The sequence below is a fragment of the Poecile atricapillus genome, chromosome 6 (assembly GCF_030490865.1).
Source record: "Poecile atricapillus isolate bPoeAtr1 chromosome 6, bPoeAtr1.hap1, whole genome shotgun sequence".
In the NCBI taxonomy this organism is placed as follows: Eukaryota; Metazoa; Chordata; class Aves; order Passeriformes; family Paridae; genus Poecile; species Poecile atricapillus.
The window spans coordinates 11816889-11837385 of record NC_081254.1 but is presented as its reverse complement, the minus strand read 5'-3'; the positions used below and the strand labels follow the sequence as shown (position 1 = coordinate 11837385).

The 20497-nt window shown below is 38.2% G+C and overlaps 1 protein-coding gene across 3 annotated transcripts in view; it reads right to left on the bottom strand.

Moving 5' to 3' along the window:
* Positions 1 to 1365: 1365 nt before the first annotated feature.
* PARG (poly(ADP-ribose) glycohydrolase) overlaps positions 1366 to 20497 on the bottom strand; it is a 61803-nt gene continuing 42671 nt past the window's right edge. For 2 of the 3 annotated variants that reach the window (XM_058841216.1, XM_058841217.1), the window contains exons 12-18: positions 20390 to 20465; positions 18023 to 18170; positions 12934 to 13012; positions 12015 to 12123; positions 9185 to 9290; positions 5519 to 5647; positions 1366 to 4769 (exon numbers count right to left, since the gene is read on the bottom strand). In XM_058841216.1, the coding sequence (XP_058697199.1) occupies positions 4597 to 4769; positions 5519 to 5647; positions 9185 to 9290; positions 12015 to 12123; positions 12934 to 13012; positions 18023 to 18170; positions 20390 to 20465 (820 nt within the window). In that variant the 3' untranslated portion in view covers positions 1366 to 4596. The remainder of the gene's footprint in view (positions 4770 to 5518; positions 5648 to 9184; positions 9291 to 12014; positions 12124 to 12933; positions 13013 to 18022; positions 18171 to 20389; positions 20466 to 20497) is intronic. The other variant, XM_058841218.1, reaches the window with a different exon arrangement.

Below are 20497 nucleotides of genomic sequence, written 5' to 3'. Positions count from 1 at the left end.
TGACTTTATGCAGATATTAAAAAAAAAAAATTAAAAAAAGAAAGAAAAAACCCAAGTCATCCATCCAGAGCAAACATTACATCACCCTACACTGGCTAATAAACAATTACCTCAGTGAACCTGACAGAGTCTGTAACAGCTTTTGGAATCCCAAGGTCTGACATCCATCTGTCCATCCTTCTGTCATAGAAAGCTGCTCAGAATCAGAGGATGCAGACTGTGAACACAGACATGAAAAGTTGTGAAACTCAGGTGGTTTGGGATTCCTCTGACCAAACACTGACAGAGGTGGGAAAACAATGGAGAAAACCAGGGAAAGTCCATGGTGAAGCAGCCCTTGGAATTGTGCTTTATCCTCAGGGTTACCTCACAGGCTACGGTTGCTTTTAAGAATTAACAAAGTGTATTCCTGAGGGTGTTTGCTGATTACAGTGAGATCAGAAAGCTTGGGACAGACTGGCAGTTGCTTCTGCACTGCAGCAGCACAACGGGAGCACCTTCTGTCTCCCCTGCACCTGGGACTTCCAAAGTACATGAAAGGCATCAACCCTTCTCTCTCTTCCCAGTTGTCACTCAACCAAAGCCCATCCAGCTCATCCAGAACTCAGCCAAAGACTGCTTGTGAAAATGGGATCCCTCTGGCCATTTCCACGAGCAGAGCTATCTAGGCACAGTGCAGGAAGCTCCCTGCTCACCCACGACCAACCTGCTCATTCCTGCTCCCCCAGATGTGTCTGTTGGTCACCATCCTTGTTTCCATTGCTGCTGTTTGATGGATGAAATCCCTTAGTATCAACAATGCAAACATCATAAGCACAGCTACATATAAAACCTTAGGAAAAATCAAATTATATCTTTATCCTAATTTCCTGTAATGCTAAAAAAATTAATTCCTCACTGGCTTAAAACAACATTTTGGAAAAAGTTTGAAATGGTTTTATTTAGGAGAATCTCAGCCCAACTCTTACAAATCATAAAAACCCTTATACAACATGTTAATTATTTATATATTTTTACGGGGTTATTTCCTTTTATTAAGTGACATTTCCTTCATGAAGTTTAATGAATAATCCAGCATCTACTTGCTTATCAAAAGTTTGGGAACATCAGAATATCTGCATATGCAGATGAAACCTCACACTCCCACTGACACCCATCCAATTTACAGTAGCTAATTGTATTTTACATTGCTATGCAGACAGAAGCAACCTCACAATACTGTACAGGAAGAATAAATTTCTCAGCTCTGTGTAATGTGTCGATTTACTGTTGTAACTATTCGCAGTATTATGCCCTGTGCATTCAAATGTGCTGGAATTCTTCTGTCCTGGAAAGCATATTAAGTGACAAATTACACAACATGGCTTCAGTCAGAATTTTTTAATTGTATTCCTACAAAATTATGTAAACATTAGCATACAGATCCAGAAAAATCAATACAATATAATGGTGCATAAACTGTAAGTTTAGAAGAATGTCAGGAACACTTCAACAGTTTATAAATTAATATATACAGTATTGGATATGCCTCACGGGATAAGGAAACCTCAAAACAGAGCAATTTAGGTGCAAGAGCTGTAGAACAACAGAAGTGCTCAGACACCAAACTTGACTATGAGACAACACTGCAATCGATATGACTGCCTGTTGTTTCATTTTAAGCATTCAATTTAGCTGCTAAAAAGTACAAAACAAAAGTTTTGGTAGGAAGTCTATTTTTATTTGAAATCATACAGCAAACATCCCTAAAATAATAAAAAATCCCAAACCCAGAATACTCCATCACCAGGTTTCTGGAAGAGTAAAACTGAAGCTTTCTAGGCTGCACAAGGAGATCACTGGCAACTCCATTCCACACTGCTTCCCCCGAGCACTGAAGGCATTGCCAGCTAAAGGAGTTTGGAAATGGGGAGTGGTGGGTGGGGAGAAAAAGAAAGATGTAGAGCACATATTGGGCTGACATGCAGCAATCTGGGCAGTTCAGCTTTTTACTGAATTAGAACATCATGGGAATGTAACACCACTGTTAACTAATTCTGGGCTATTTTGCTTTAAAAAAACCCAAAACAAACAACAACAACAAAATAATCTTCAGCCTGACTGTGATCAAAATCACATTCAAAGCATTCTTAAAATGCTGCCCTTTACAAGATCAGGAACACACCACAGAATCCAGGATATATCACTTATATTATTCAGACAACACATGAAATGAAAAAGGAGTTATTTTCCTTTGTTCCTGTCCATACAAGCATAATTCACAAGAGAAAAAAGTATGGTAAACATATCCTAATGAATGATCTCAAACAAAAGGCATTCTTCCCCATATTAGAAAATGCTCAGTACTCACTGAAACAACAGACTGCATAAAAAGACTAGGATTATCCTGGAAGCATTTGACACTGCAAGAACTCTTTTAACTGCATACCTATAATATGATCATAAGAGAATCTCTCCAAAGTTAAATTTTTCTGTTTCTACAGTTGAAGTAGAATTTAATTCCATCATATTTTGGTACTTTTTTCATACCTGACCAATCACTCCTCACAATGACAATATTGCACTAATGAAGTATTTATATATAATAAGGGGGAGGTAATTTCTAGCCATCTAAAGCTTTTTGTTGTATTTTTTTCCAGTTGTTTAGGAACAAATTCTGTTAATCTCTTCTATATGAGATCCTGAGTAGTAAGGTGAAAAAGGTTTGGCTGATAGCACCAGTTTTCCATCACTTGTCATAATTCACAGGGTATATCTATCGTCGGCAATACATCTAGAAGCACTATCATAACTTGAACCTAAATGCCCAAATAAGAGCTAATGAAACAGTTATTCCTATTGCTAGAATCTGAGCCAACACTGAAACACTAAGAGCAGGAGAAGAGATTTCTGCTAAATCTGAGGACACAGGTTGCAAACAGAAAAAAGCTTGAAATTCTAGCCAAAATCTCTTCCTTTTAATGGATGGGGGTGGAGAAAACTACAGCTGGTGGGAAGAACAGGAAGAAACTTGTGTGTGCATCATTTCCCAAGTAACACACCTGCAAGCTGCCCACTTAGAATTAATGCCAAGGTACAGCACCCTGAAGGTGTTTATAAATGACCCAGACTCTTTCCTGTTGCTTCCGCCAGAGCAGATCAAGCAGTGAGTGATTTATTCTGAGCCAGACTAGCAACAGCTTCTAGCATTTAATTACCATGGTGTGTTTGAGGCTTGGAGAGTTTTATCTGACATAACTCAAAAGGATTCATTGATTAAGAAACTTAGGTCACTACATTTCCTGCTGCAGTTTTTACTTGTATTGCTAACTTGTAATAGCAACTATGACAGACAAAAAAAACCTAACACAGAAGAGGTTAAACTTAGGAATAAGGGCTGAAACTTAAACTGGGCTTAAACTACAAATAGACAAAAGTATCACTGGATTTTCCCTGTACATAGACCTGAAAAGGTTTTATCACAGATGTATCTGCAGTTTTGTGTAAACTATTAATGTACTACAGCAACACTAATTTGGTATTCACAGATAGTAAAAGCACGGGTTTTACACGTTTTGACAACTCTTCATTGTTATTCCCATGTCTAAAATGACACAGGCAGAAACTCCTAACAAGACCTCATGTTCTTATCTGTAGCCTGTAGGCTTTCCTCCCACTGATACGTGATTTGTTTCCTCACTCACATATCCCATGGGGATCTTATACTCACATATATGCATACTGAGATAAGGGAGAATTGATATGACAATATAAACACAACTAGCAGACCTTAACTCAAATATTGCCAGCAGCACTGAACCTTGAGAAACTTCCAATAGACTAATGTGTCAAAGACCTTGTTCAATGTGGTAACAGCACAACAAAATGGTATTGAAGAGTTTCACGTGAAAATCTTTCCCTCTGCTTCCAGCTTTGGTCACATTTCTGATTTTCCCACTCTTGTTGTTTTTTCTCTACTTTTTCATGCTAACTTTAATGTCTAATTTAGTAAAGACCCTGCAGTTGTGAAATACATTCCTGGCTCCCCCAGAACTTTTCAATTTTTAACCATTTATTAAAAAAAATAAATTAGACCCAGGACATTTTAAGTTAAATGATGAAAACTTTGGTAAGAACACTGATGGTACCTTGGCACTCTTAAAGATTATGACAATTTTCAGCAATCATTAAAATGTTTCTCTCTAACATCATCCGAGGAGTTACACGGCTGTCTGTACTCCAGCTCTAAGCCTCTGTGAGAAATCTACATAAGAGCTCTGAAAAACAAAGGCAAAGGAGTACAGGGAAATCTAAAGTTTTTCAGTAATCTCGAGTGAAATATACATGTGTACCAAAATAGTCTACTTAACAAGGTATAACACAAACCTGACTTACCAGAGAATTTTTTCTGTACACACATGAACAAGGTTTTCATGTATGAAACCATCAAACAAATAAATCTTGACTCTCAAAGCTGTTTGTGGGGTTTCTTGTTTGAGTGTTATACATAACTACCAACGCAGTCAATATAAATTAAGCCAGCTCATTCATTATGTCCAGCAATTCACACAATATACCAGTGGGAGGAGATAAACATTCTGATCAAATACATTTATTTTAATCTTCAAAACACAACCCTTTTTCTTCATCCTCATCGTCATCATCAGTAGAATCTGCATAGGACTCAATGGTGTTGTATATGAAAGAGTACAGCTTGATATCTGGTCCTGAAGTAGAACAGTTTCTGCATTGTTCATTGTAGTATCTCAGCAACAGCCTATAAATGTCCCCTTCAAAAATCAAAAAGAAATCATTAAGCATCATGTAAAAACATGCCATATGATCAAAGTATGATGGCAAAGGAAGGCTAGAAATGCACATGCACACTGAGATAGTGGCTAGAAACATCTCCAAATGAAGCAGTGACAGTGGAGGCAAACCACTGTGTAATGGGAATGCCAGCAGGTTATTCAGAACATAGGATAGGCTCCCTCAACTTCCTGCACAAGCTCTCCTAACATTAGGCTTGCAGAGACATTACTTACAAATGTATTGCCAATTACCCTTTGTGCTTCTGGCCCAGAAATTAAAAGACACAGAACAATTACAGTAGGACAATGGATACACTGCTTTTCTAGTATTGAAACTGGATAACATGTCACACCACATCTAGCAGCATCAAGACCAGATCAAGACCCGAACCACTGGAAGACAAATTTATATCAAGAATGCCTAAGTAGCTTTTCCCTTTTCAAAGCATTACTGAGTTACATCAAAAGCTTTTGCACATGTATCTGTATTTTTCAAATTCTACAGCATGACTCCTAAGTGAATCAGAAAAGCATTTAGAAGTCTTCTAACTGATTAGCACTGTGCAGTAGACCCCGAATCAGAAATTCCCCATTCTGAAAACAGGTACAAATAAACCAAGACCCATTTCCTTGTGTTCAGGACTTAGTGGTGAGAGTTCATATTGGTAAATTTCTACTTAAAGAGATGGTTATGTCTCTTTTGTGCACAAAGATTTCTTTTTGCTCACCAATAGTTTGGCCCTTCTCACAGAGAAAAGTATGCATGCTGTAAATGTCCCGCATCAGCTCCACATCTCCAAAGGTAAAATAAACAATATCACGTCCAGCCTCAGCAGCTGCCAATATCTGAATTAAGGCTGAAACAATGAAAAAAGATTACACATAAATACATGATAAAACAATTTGCTGAAGGAAAAAAAAAACAGCTTAAGTTTACAGCAAGCAACCACAGCATCCATTTCCACATGGATACTGCAAAGCAGAACAAACAACAGGTAGGTAAGTATTACTCCCATTTTTTAAATAAAGAACGCTGGGCACTGCAGGTCAAAAGTGTTGAAGCACTCTGCTAGAGCTGTTAGTGACATCCACCCTTACTTCCAGATAAACAATGTGCTTAAAACTAACAGGGGTTTATTTTGGTCCATGTCTGCCCCCAAGCAGCATGCAGCCATTAATTAGCCAATAAATGCCTGTGGCAGCAGAAGGCAACAGAGCAGCAGCACCTTCCATTCTGGTTTGAGCTGCCCATACAGCCACAGACAGTGGGGTAAAAAGCATCCATGAGCACTTGGCAATTTCCGTTCTGTGCCACCTGTAAGAAGGAATGGAGCCAATCCTTTCACTAGGTAAGCTATAGAAAGTGAGAGCTGACCCAACTTTTAGCTCCAAGGGAAGAACTACGGTTCTGCAGCCTCTTCCTGCACAATTTAAGGTGTCCATAATACCTACAGTAGAAGTATGCAGCGTGGAATACGATGGCTTATTCTGACCTGTGAGGGGTGATGTCAGCAATGTAGTTCATGTTATTTAACTTCCAGCTTTCTGTCAAACTCATTGGTTCAAGATGCATCCCAAGTTCTGCCAACAGCTAACATTACAATATACACAGACTTTGTTCCTCGATATGCAAAAGAAAGAAAAACATTTCCTATCTTGGAAACAGTTCTTTGAAGATTCACCTTGAGAAATCATCTGGACTATACACAATAGTGCTGCTGAGCCAAGCTAATGACCCATTGCAATTGGAGAAAGTAGCTCTGGTCCACTTCTCACCCAGCTTCTGACTTCTCTGCAGCTCTCTGGTACAACTGATGTTCACCAGACATTGTGCCAATTCCATTCACCAAACTGGCAGAAAAGTTATAGATGAAGAATAAAAGCTAATTGTTTGCTGCTAGAACAGCAGCTGAATTGGCAGAGTGAAGGGCTTGCTAAGAGCCAGAGCTGAGGCAAGGGAGGGCATCAGACCACAGAGCCGGGAACAATGAAGGGGGAAAAGAAACTATGAGGGGAAGAAGAAAACCAGGATCCTTTTAGGCAGCACCAAACTTAGAAGAGTGCAGCTTTCTCACCAGCCAGCACTACCAAGCTGGAGTGCCACAGAGGCATCCAGTCAATCACAGGTTCATTTCAGGAAACTACAACAGTCCAAATAATGGACCCCAGCAACTATTTCATCTGCTGCAGCCTTACTTCAGAGCCTGTTGGTGCAGCTCTGATACTAATTTTTCTTTTTTCTACCCAGTAAGTAGAGTTAATTAAAATGTGATTAATATTGTCTTTGTAAAGATTAATTTTAAATAAAACAGCGTACATAGCGCATTACCACCAGCTAGTGGAAGCTAAATAGAAAGCTGTTCAGAGCTCAGCTCAATAATCTTGCACATTTTTAAAGAGACCTATTAAAACACTGCATTCCTTAATCAAAAAAACCCCACCACTTGTAAACCCATAGCCAAAATTATAAATTACATGATTCACATGTGAAATTAATCTCAATCTGGGAATGATATTTTAATTAAACTACTGAACCAGCTGTGGATTTAGTAAAGCTTCAGTAGTTCAGCTTTTAAAGAGTCTAATTAACTAGCTTGCATAGGGGAACAGAACCTAATGAATCTTATTATTCATTCCAAACAAACAATGCAGTTTCACTTTAAAATATATTAAAAATATTCTACTGTTTATTTTGAATTGCTACAGATCTTATGAAACAAGGATCAAAATTTCTGTCAAGAATCAGACTTCACAATCTCCTGGACATTAATTGTCACTCTAGTAGGAACGGCTGGGAAGAGACGACACAGACTCTCTAGGAGTCAATCAGGAGAATTTCTCTAGTTTATTACTTCAGGTCTGTTTTATAGACCGATATGTAGAAAGTACAGAAAGGAAACTCTTATTGGTTAGCAAACTACTACATCACCATCATTGGTCAGTGGGGCACACCACCCCCTGACTTTCTCCTGCAAGGAAAACAAGGGACAGAAAAACAACACCTGCAAGGCTGTTTTCTGTCTCTGAGGATTGTTTTGAATCCTCCTCATGAATTCTCAGGCTACTTTCTCAGGCTGGACTGAGAAAGCTATGTGGCCTGCAATTCTACCTGCCTGCTTCAGAGTTAGCATCCACAATTAATGATACACAATACTGGTACACCATGGTACTGATACAGAAAGAAGCATCACTGGAAGAGCAACAGAGCCTGTGGTATCAGGGTCTGGAGGGATCTGAGCTCTCTCGCCCCTTGCACCCAGCTGATGTAATCCCATTTAACTTCTGGACTTGCAGCTGAAGCAATGGCCGTACTGACATCCCTCCTTCTACTTTACAAAACCATACATGGGATACTACAGTTCAAATACAAGATCTTACGCAAATTGAAGTATTTATTAAATCTTCTTAATATAAATCAAGTATGCTCAGATCCTACAGTAAATACTAGTTGTGATATTGATAAGATATGCATCTGATAGCCTATTTTATCTAATGAAAATCAAAAAACAACTGCCATGAACTCATTGAGCATTGAGAAAAAAATATATACTTTATGAATTTCATTCTTAACGAAATTAAGCTGATAGCCTGATGACTGTCTCACTGTAGCTACCTAAAGCTGTTCTGAAAAGCACATTTTAAATACTCTACAAATGCTTAGAAAGAACAAAAATATGTAAATTTTTATTTAGGATTTTATGAATCAAGATATGAATTTATATGTCAAGATACATCACTTCTTGAATTGATAGAAAAGGTCTTAAATGGATGTAGGCATGTGATATCTGCTGCATTATAAATACTCTAATTAAATATAAAAGAACATGAGAAGTCAGGAAAGAAAGCAGCATGACTGAGTGACTGGCATACAGCAATGTATTAAGCAGTAAAACTAAACAACCATTGCCAGCAAATTCGTGAAGCCTTGCAAATTACCAGGTACTTTAAACAGCTTTGCAGAGATATGAATTTCAGGCAGAATCTAAAAAGACTGCTCCAGAAAGGTCAACTGATTTACATGACTGACAGCTGCAAAGAGTATGTTCTTCTGTAAACTAAAGCTGCATGTTTGTGTTTTGGAAGGTTCAGTGCTACAAGTCCTTGCAAACTCTTGTATTTCACCATCACAAGCTTGCCCCAATCTTTAAACTGAAAACAGCATAAAAGTCTAAAGCACAAAGAACAGAGTAGAATGCTCTTTTATTGTTTAAGGCCACATTGCTCATGGCCTAAAGATCAGCACTAATGAACCAATTCTATAGAATGCCATTTCTTGGGAAAAATGTATTCATTAGAATGAAAGCAAAAAATGTACTTAAACAAAAACATATGGCCCAGGATCAAAATGTAAGCTATTTGATTAATTTCAACATTAACTAATTGTTATGATTTACCTTTTAATCGGGAGTCCCCTCCAAAGGCACCACATCCCCAGTTTCCTGTGGCTATTGCAGAGAGATGTTGAGGTGGAACGCTGGGACGAGAGAAGCCACAGTAGGCCTGCATGTACACAAGAGGCAGAGATGGATTTGAGAGGCAACCTGGTGCCATATTTTCAAACAATAAAATGATAACAAAAATCAGTATTGTCTTCTAGCAATACCAAATTCAAACTACTTCAATATGCCATTAGTCTTCCTTCAAATTCAACATCAATAACAAAAAAATTTAGGGCAGGAAGACTTTTGTCTTATTTGGACCCAAGTTAAAAATTAAAATACAGGTCCTGAGTCCCAGACATTTCATCACAGCTACAGGAAACTTTTCAGGACAGCCTGAACAGAAAATCAACTCAAGACTTAAAATTTTCTTTATATACCAATCAGTCCTCATAAAAAAACATCAGCAAAGCCAACACACCTTACAAACATTGCAGTGACCTACCATAACTTATTTTAAAAACCCAAACCAAATCAATACACTGAAAATTGTAGGCAGATTATAAATTTACCGATGTAGGTAATTAGAATTTTGTACTAAGATATCAGTGAAGTTTATAAACCGTACTTAACTGTCTTTTTTAGCACTAATTTCATTACCAACCATGAAGAAACAAGCTGATGGATGTTACTTTAGTCAAGATGCTAAGGTTTCACAACTAATTTAAATTAGTCCTTCAGCACTGTACATTGTTTCAAGAGGGTGTATTCCCTTTCCAGCTGAGAATTAGGGTGGTGTGTTCCTATGTTTAAATTTATTTAAAATACATTCTATACTCTATATACTCTATACCCTCCTGTACTGCAGAAAGCAGGAGGCTTTAACAACACTAGCATTGAGCTCTTATATTCAATACCCACTGCATCTGTAAATGTAGAATCACACTAAGAAGACACATCAGCATGTTTTGATCCCAAATATTGGCACACTAGCAGAGTATATCTGAATTAGCATTCTTGTACTTCACTGCCCAGTAAAAACAGCACTGCCACTGCTAGAACAGTACACACACCTCTCACCACCTATGCCTTATGCTGGGGATGCAAGGCCCTAATTCTGGCCCATTAACCTTCCTATTAACTTAGGAGAATCTGCTTGGTGAACTGGAGACTGATTCCACACACAGCATGTCACCAGATAAAATGTGTGCATGGGATAACTGCAAAAGCCTTGAAAACATTGGCACAGGTTGAAACCTAAGGTCTCATAACCATAAACAGCTCACTGATGGCAATTACTAGTCCCTGTAAAAGTACAGCCCTAGAAGCCGAGAAAAGATTGCTTTAGCTTCAACAAAAGAGCAGCAGCAAAACAAGAAGAAAAACAAGTGACAGGAAAACCTTGGCTATGCAGATGATAAAGCACCTGACACAGCTTGGGAAAATAACCCAGTGTTCCCAAACATTATGTAGCATGTAATTCAGGGCAGAGACCAAGGGCTGGGAAACATCTCAAATATCTTAAGGACAAGATCCCAAATAGGGATGGCAGAGAAGAGAAAAAAAATTATGTCCACCACAGTTCCAGCTTCCCCTGTCAAAGAGCTCTTCAGCCTGGCAACTTTGATGTGTGAGATTATCAAGGACCACAGTCACTGCAAAGTGCAGTTCTGTACGCACACAGCTGACTTAGGGCAGGGTCAAGGACTGACAACTTTGAATATTTAATGATAATGATTAATAATGTGCAAGAATTATTAGTAGGAAGTGTGCTAGTTTTGAACATCACCCCAGAAGTTTTGCTTAAAGGATTAAAACTAGCCTACATTGTCATTTTTGAAGATTGTAAGCTCTGACTGGCATGTACACACACATATGTAGTTATAACAGCCCTTACAGTTATCGTAAAAATAAAGAGGATTTATGAACAGCTGGATCTGTGTTGTAGTGCATCTAGAGAGAGGATTGCAACAGATCTGATCTCAAGACATCAACATAGAAAAAAGGAAACTCCCAGGCAATATGTCAATATCTCAAGAGCAAAGAAGAAAAGTGGAAGAAAAGCAAGTGGCACCATATTTATGAACTGCCCCATGTTAAAACATGAGGCACCTCCTTTTCCACCTTGACTGCACAGCTGAGTAGGATTCAACAGCACAAATCATACAGAAAGAACTTATAATTTAGAATTATAGAATAGCTTGAGGTGAAAGGGACCTTAAAGAGTACCTCATTCCAAACTGCCTGCCATGAGCTGGGATGCAATTCACTAGCTCAGGTTGTTCAGGGCCCCATCTAACCTGGGACTGAACACTACCAGGGATGGGGCATCCACAGCTTCCCTTGGCAACCTGTTCCAGTGCCTCACCACCCTCACAGTAAGGAATTTCTTCCTAATACCTAATTTAAACCTTTCCTCTGTCAGTTAAAACCAGTGCTCTTTGTACTGTCACTATCTGCCCATATTAAAAGTCCCTCTCCTTTGTTTTTTAAAGCCCCTTTAGGTACCGAATGGATAAAATTAGGTCTCCCTGAAGCCTTCTCTTCTCCATGATGAGCAACCTCAACTTGCAGCCCACCATTTGGAAGCAGGACAGAGAAGAGTTAACAAAATGTATATCCAAGTTTCATTTATATTTTTGAAATTTATATAAAATACACCTTTGAATAGCATATCAAAGGACAAGAAATATATTTGACAATCTTTTGCTTTAATATTGGACAGCAAAACCCTGTCATGAGACACAACTAAGTAAGAACTACCTTAGAAGAAGACAAAAACATAAAAATATTTGAAAAGACTCTATAAACATTAGACTGCAGGTTGTTGTAAGAAGTTACTGGCCTTGTTGAGCTCTCTTCTAATTTTCTCGGGACCAAACTGATCAAGGAAACGTCTGAAGTGAAATGCATCTATAGCAACAATTTCAGTGTAGCGTCGTTGCCATTCATCCCTAAAATTGGAGGGGGGAGAAAAGCAGATGACATTAGTTGTTTAATATCAGCCATATAACCCCGATTCAAAATGAGCAATTCCCTTCAGAGCTTCTCTGCTCTTCTTCTCTGCTGAAAAGAAGCTGAAAAGTTGAACTGATAACAGACAATGGAATACTTTTTCTTTGTGGGTTAGGAACGAAAGCAGAATCAGAAATGAGACATGCCTCCCCATAAATTTAGAAATAACTCTGGCCAGACTTTGGGCATGAAAGTGAAACAAATCTAATTACACAGCACTATTTATCAAGTATGTAAGAACACTGCAAGGTCAATGTTTCTCTGTCTTCCTCCAACATTTAAATGAGAGTACACTGTGTATGTTTCTATACCAAATGAGTAATTTTGTGTATACACTCTAATGACATTGCTGGAGAAATAAATTCAAGAGCTCAGAGCTTTCTACTCAGATTCATGGTATTGATTCTTATTTTCCAACACATCAGCAGCACTGTGGCATCTGAGGTATTGCTGTCAAACTTCTTGTGACATTGCAAACCATTGTTCAGTCAGTATCTTAACAAAAATGTGCATTAAATACTTGTATGTCTAAACTGTAAAAGATATTGGTCTAAGAACTGACATAAGGGCACGTACCACTTATTAGCATTACTATGGCATTACCAACATGATATAAACTTTCTTAGCTTGTTGGTTCTACTGAAGAGAGAAACATCAAGCAAATGTTAGGGAATACTTAAAAGTACTAAGTTTTCAAATTTCTAACATTTATTTCTTCCCTCACTTAAAATGCTTAGGTGGAACTTTACCTAGGGGTCTTATCTTCATGGCTCCTTGCCCAGCGGTAAGTCTCTGCATAGCCTGTGTACTCACTGTACTGCTCAGTACCTGAAACAAATGATTTTCCAGATTACATATAAAATATGTACATATTTTTTTCACTTGGCAAATCTTTAATAGGAATCGCTGCTTCTCCAAATGAACACACAGCTCTCAGAAGGAATGGGAAACAGAATTTGTGTTTGCACCACGAATACAAGATTTCCTTGTAAATCACCTTTCCACAGGTGATGAGCAGCACCCACCACAGAACATTACAAGTGCAGATCTATGTATGCTGCCCAGTATATAACGAGAAGTGGTCAGCACCAACAAGCTACCTCTGTAAAAGCACGAAGACCCAAAAAACCACAGTCTGGAACGTACTTGGCTGCTCTTGAAAAGGTCCAACAGGGTGTCTTGGCAGGTAATAAAGGCTGTCAGAAAGCACCTCCTTAAGGCCACTAAAAAAAGTAATTTTACTTACTGTGCTCTGCTATACCAACTCCTTTTCAAAGGTTTATCCCAAGACAAAGAAAGAGTGCAACTGAGAACAAAGATCACAACCTTTCTAAAAGGCTGCCTTTCACCTCATTTTATAGAGCTTCAGGACCTTGCCTTAAAACCTGGGCATTGCACAAATACTTCAGAGAAATACCCCTGAAGTAATGCCACAAAATCACACCTTTTCCCCCTGTTCTGAGCTCACAACAGCTGAGTTTCAGAAGAAATCACAGAACAGTCTGGGTTGGAAGGGACCCCCAAGGATCATCAAGTCCAACTCTTCAGTGAACTCACAACACTGGCGTTATTGGCACTGTGCTCTGACCAGCTGAGCTGACTTGTTTGGAGGTTCATGCAGGTATAGCTTGGCACAATTATAAATAGTAAGAAGAGAACTGTTAAGCAACCTCTTAGTTTGTGCCACCAGCTGTGCCTTTAAATAGAATGGGGAAAAACAGGTTTTAAAGAAATGCAAGCTGACAGTGTAAAGCATCTGATTACTAAGACAAGAATACTGCCTAACTATTGCACAATCAGCAATACCCTGAGAAGACAAATATTGAAATTTAATCTAAGTTTTCCAATCCCTAAATAAAAATGCAATTGAAGTTGAACAATCAAAAACATAAAACTATTAACTTTAAACCTCACTGACAAGGAAATTTGAATGTTTACCTCCAGTAGTCTCAAGCATAGGAAACAAGCTGTTAAAAACTGTCTACGATGATGCATATATGTCAAGATATTTTCCCCATTTACCTAAACTGATTTTAACTGACAAGACTTATCAATGTTCATTTAACTCATCTACCCTGTTACCCACTCATTATTTATTTAGTCTAGAAGATTCATAATTCTGAAGGCACACAAATCTCACTCAAGGCTATTTTGAAAAGTTGCTATGCAAAATGAGTGGGATAGCACGAGATTCCTCACTGAGTTCACTTCCTGATAAATCACCTGAAAAATGTGGATAAGAAGATCTGCCTGTGTACTCACACACATCCATGCTCTTGAACAAAGGACAAGCACAAGCGGCTTCCATATTCAGAAATCAGTCTTCTAATTGAATTGCAGGCTATCAGCCTTCACTAAGACTTTTCCTGACATAAGTAAAATTTAGTTCTCTTGATATGCTTGGTAAAATTGTTGAGCACAGAGCAAGAAAAGTCAGATAAGGAAAGTATGTGACTCTTTTGAGAACTCTTTTTAGGGGACAACCTAGCAAAACTTCCAGCTTGAAAAAGGAAGCATTTCCTTTGGTGTCTAAGATGGTGAAAGAGAACTCTAGGTCATCAAGATATAGATCAAGGATAGATTAAATGATAAAGTATTAGGCTGGCTTTTTCAAGGTTCATTGTTTTCATTAATTTTTATGGAAGTGTAGTGCCTGACGACAAAAGCACCAAGAAACAAACAAACAAGTAAATACATACATATATCTATAAAAAAAAAAATCAATACTGGAGAAACTCAAGGAAATCACACAGACTCTAAAGTCATGTCCCAGAAACCTGAAGTTAATGAAAATCAATGAGTTTTCATAAGTGAAGCTCTGGAAATTTGTCAGACAAAAATGATTATTCAACCAGCAACACTTCTGCCTCTGAACTACTGGAATACAAACTTCTGTTACTGGGAGAACAGAAGCAGCATGGTATAAGCTGCATACATTAGTGTTTCTGGTTAATCTTTCTTCCTACTAAAGAAAATATAGAGGTGAGAAAAGGCGAACCACAAATAAAGTTCCGCCAGAACTGAAAAACAATCTACAAAACCTAGAAAAGCCTACCTAAAATCAAAAGAACATATGTACAAGTACCATTCAAAAATCCATCCTCTGTGAGACTTGTAAAAGTTACAGCATCAGACAAAAAGCAAAACTGTCAAGTGTTGGTGTTTATGGGACCTCACCAATTTAGACAGGTTTGCAATTATTACTAAAAATAAATATACCTTTCTCAGACTCCATAGTCTAGCTTTACATTTGCATATGACCTGTACAGCCTTATAACGTTTCCAGAGATTGGGAAAAATTCCGCTATAGTGTTCCTCTAGTATTTCTAAAAAGCTAGAAATTATACTCCTGAAAAAGCAGGACCACTAGCACTAAATAAAAAGTAGATGTGAAAATTGCAAGAGTTTAGTTTTGTAGTCACTGACATAAAGGCACTTTTAGTGCCATAAGGGAGAGGAAGGTGCTTCTTTCCCTTTCAATCAGTTCTTCCAATCCTTATCTTGTACCACCATTAGTCTTTGGCTCTCCCAACACTGGCATAATCAGCCTGCTAAGTCCAGCTGAAAACCAATTTTCCTCTCTGAATATATTTTCAGCCAAACCAATTATCTCATCTCATCTCTTTTGCTGCCTGGCTAATGTGGTCAGAAGACCCCAAAACTGCCCTGCTAAAATGTAGTGGCCTGGTAGATCTTTTTTTAAAGCAAACAAGATCCTGACTGGCCATTGGTAGATCTTTTTTTAAAGCAAACAAGGAACACAGCTTCATCTACTCTTAACACTGCCTGAGGATGTGTGAGCTCAAACAGGGGGGAAAAAAAGAAAGAAAGAAAAAAATCTGAATGAAAACCACTCACACTTATTCACAGCTCTACCAGAAATGCAGCTGTGGGAATCTCTGGTGTTGCTGCTGATATTTCTGTAGGTAAATGTCTGTGTTGAATAACTTGACTGTTTGCATGACCAGTTTCATAGTCATTACAGCAGTGATCCTAACCAGATACTGTGAAATCACAACAAATTTAATTTATCTCCCAATTTCTTGGGCTCCTCTGCAAATTTAAGCTACACAGTTATATCCATTAGGCTGCCGACTCAAGATGCATCACAAAGAACGTAATTTATCAAGAGGATCGTGACACAGAGGAGACTTGGCTAAGAAACAAGGTGGAAAAGCTCCAAGGATTAAATAAAAATGATGGAATGGATATTTCCATTAGAGAAGAACTCCATATCCCAAATACTAATTGCAAAACACTGAAAGATACAATATCAAGAAAGACAAAATATTGCTGCAGTGAAAAAACATTCCCACCTTTACTTGTCCATGCCAAATCACCATTTTTGTTTGCAGGGAAATGGAAGAAGGTATTTCAAAACACTAATTTAGTGTTCCTCCTAATCAGTTATTACCCAGATTGAAAGCTGTGCTCTGTTTTTACCCTTCCCAAAAAAGTCTCTCCCAGAGGACAGTGCTTAAAATATGTTAATATAGTATCATATAAAAACATGGAATAGAAGTCTCTGATGGCCAAGAACCCTTTTTCTGATTAATTTTTTGAAAATGTAATCACAAAAGGCAATTTATCAAAAACTTTTCACAGAAAAGGTATTAATTCTGGCAGAGTGGAAAAACAATATAAAACACCGTCTTAAAAAGATTACCAAGCATAAGACTGGAAGCAAAAGGTGCTCTGCCCAGTACGATCAATAACTCAGGACAAAATAAGACCTGCAAGATTCAAGCTCAAATTCCTACTGGGTATGCATGTAAGAGAAAGAATTGCTATTGATGGATTTTTCCACGAAATGTGTTCTAATACCTACAGAAACTCTTGACTTTTGAGACAGCTCAGGTAACTAAACCAAACATTTCTGCTACAGCAGATTGAAAAATATAAACATAGTCTATTATACTATTTACCCAGATGATCTCTCTGATCATATATATTTTTTTTATAGTTGCTCTTTAGTGCAAATAAAGTAGTATTATAATATCATTTTATTTCTTCAGTCATGAAAAATGCTCATTCATGTATAGAACTGAGACGTGCAGCACGACCTTGGCTGCTCCAGTTCTTAGCAGTGACATTTGGTTTTTCATGCTGTTTTAATCCAATGGATAATAAAAGAATCCGAGTTCTATGACAGAGTGGGAAGCAAAAGAAAAAACCCTTTCAGCTAAGCTCTGGACAGACAGGAGGTCTCCACACACAACCCCTCAGCAACACACTGAAGAAGCAGGTTGTTTTTGATGTAATTAGGAACCCATAATTAACTTACAAGTAACACAAATGTGGAACTAACAAGACCAGAGACAGTTCCTAGCTTTCTACCCTTTTCTAATGGATGCAGATTTTCTACCCTTCCACCTCCTCCCCTTTTAGGTAATCAGAAGGTAGCTCCTCTTCCTAAGAGTGTTCAATTGCGCTGATGACATCAAATGTTACGAATTCAGGAGAGGAAAAAAAACCCCACATCATTGAATATAAGAGAAGCAATATCAGCTAATAGCTGGAAATTGTGGGTGTTACCTACATTGCCCATCAGCATTCTTTAGCTAAAGACACAAATTCCTCAAACACATTTACAGAGGATAAAGTAAGTTCTTCTGCTTGCTGTCACTTCTCTTTTCTCCTTTCACAAATCAACTATGGAACAGTGTCCCTTGTGGTGTTAGGTGGGATGAAGCAGGAGGCTCATTGTCAAATGAGTGTCAACTTTTTTTTCCTTTTTTCAATCCTTACAGCATTTAACCATACTAAACTTCAACTTGAAATGTATTTTGTATATATAAAACCAGAATTCGATGTGAAACATTTTCTGCAAAGACTAACCTGTGATGATAAGACATTCATTGTGATCCAAGACTTCAGTGATGAGCCTTGATACAATCAGTTCTGGATTGATTAAAAACCGAATTTCTTCTTGTACTAGTCCTGCCCCAGTCACACCACCTCCAACAAAACGGTTTGCAAAATCAACCTACCAAAAATACATTCAGGAGGATTATGATAGGATAAGCAAAAAAAAAAAAAAAAAATCCTTTCATTACCAAATTAAATAAAATCCTGTACAGATTCCAATTATTTTGTTGACATCTGCTGCTATCACTTAAAACTACAAGCAGAGAGACTGATTAACATGATCATGCCTCTTTTTTTCCCTTCAACTTCTCAGAAAATTTATGACAAATGAGACATTACACAGCAAAAGAAATTTTGCATCTCAAATGCTCCAAATGTGTGGGTTTCCCTTGAAGAGGCATATATTTCAGAATAAAACACATTTCAGTAAATGTGAAAGATGAAAACAGCATTCTTTTCAGGGACATTGAAAAATCATTAGTTTGTCCTTTGGAAAGCATTCTGCCCCAACTATCTACACTGAAGTATCTTTAGATTAGCACTGTCACTGTAACAGCTCTATACCAAAAAAACCCTCTAACGAATTCCTCGTGAAATGTACTGACAATATCTTACCAATTGTCCATGAAATGCATTTGAACAAGGCAAATCATTTTGACTCTAAAGATTTCTGCTTGAAATAGAGAAGCTCTAGACTATTTTTTGCTGCAATGGTACATATTTTGCCAATTACATTTTCATACAGACAACAGTTTTAAAAGGAGTCTGTTTAGTCAATAAAGTAATTACTATTCACTCACATTAACTACCCTTATAAATTTATAATTTTAAAAGTTATTTCATCTTTTGAATGCTATTAGCTTCTTACTAGTTTTTACTTAGGTAGTTGATGACAGCATAGGTACAGGAGGGGGACAGAAGTTGCTGGGATAACATGAACACCTGTGTAGATTACAAACTGACCCAGGAGGCAGAGTCCAAAGCTCACCAAGAGCCAGCCACTACAGCAGCATGTGTTCCTTTAGTCTATCCTGGAAATACCAACACGTTTCAGTTGTTTAGGATTTGCTAAACTTGACTATGATAAAAAGTTATATGAAAACCACTCAGATGTGCAGCATGCCAGGGCCCCAAAGCACTGGAACTGTGCTGAGCAGCCTCCTCTGCGTCCCCGACCTTGTCCCGCACAAACACCCGCCCTGTCCTGGACCTCACCTGAGACACATCACATGTGGGCTCAGGTCCAGCCCTTTGTTCTGCTGATGCCCACGTGCTGACCAGACATCTCTCACTGTCCTTGCTGCCCTGACTCACCACCTTGCCTTTGTCTGATGGCCACAGCCAGTCAGCAGAAACAGTGATTGTCACCGTCCCTGCCCAAGGCTGGGGTCACTGTGGACTCCTGCACGGTCCTGCCTTGGTCATCCTGCTCCCTGCTGGAGTGGCAGCTCTTCATCCGAGCAGAGACCTTTTGTTTGATAATACTTGAAATAGCCAAGGGGAAAACTATCACATCCTAGGCAATACTCCCTTACACAGAGTGCAACACTAGAAAAATGGTCATTATCGAGCAGTTGCTGAGTTCTTCATATTTTCAGCACACATATGAGTGCTCAAGTTTCATAAATTTATGAGACATTTTAAAGTCTGAGTAAAAATCATTGCAGAAAAAAGTTCTCCTCATTTCCTTTCTCCTCCTCCAATGCATTACTTTGTCCCTGGCTAAAAAAGTTCTAATTTTTACTTTATTTTTTGTAAAAGAATTCTAGAAGGCATACCCATTTAAAAAAAAAAAAAAAAAAAAAAAAAAGCATAAAGCAAACAACTAATTTGAAAACTCAAACATGTTCTTTCCCATAGATATGGACAGGACATCCTCCTTATGAATTTCTTTTGCTGACTGCCTCCCAGACTGAAACAGTGGTGCTGGCAGCAGCAAGAAAGTCTCCTGGAGCACTGACCTGGTCACTGTCTGGGGCACAAGAATAATATTTTTAAAATAAACTGAAACTCCTGACAAGTCATCAGGATTACAGCCTGAATCTTTTGTCTTGTCAATCTTTGATCCTGGCTTGAACCAGAAGACCTGAAGCTGTCCAGGACTTGTGATTTTCTGTCAGCCCTTTCTGTAACAGGTACACATGCTACCTCGATGAGCTGGGAAACACTGACAGTACTAAGATTGCCCATGGAATTAATTTGGATGGGGTTTTTTTATGCTGCATAACAACTTGTCATTTAAGTTAATTGAAGATAAACAAGTAACTCTGTTAAGCTGGCAGACCATGAAATTATGACAAAAACATGAAAGCCACACAAACTGTTACATGCACTTACCTGTAGCATACCTTGTCCATTGCTTTCAATGGTGCCTTCATAGGTGACATGCAATCTAGATAGTTTTTTCTGAGATCTACCATTGAGGAAAAATATTGTACAGAAAGG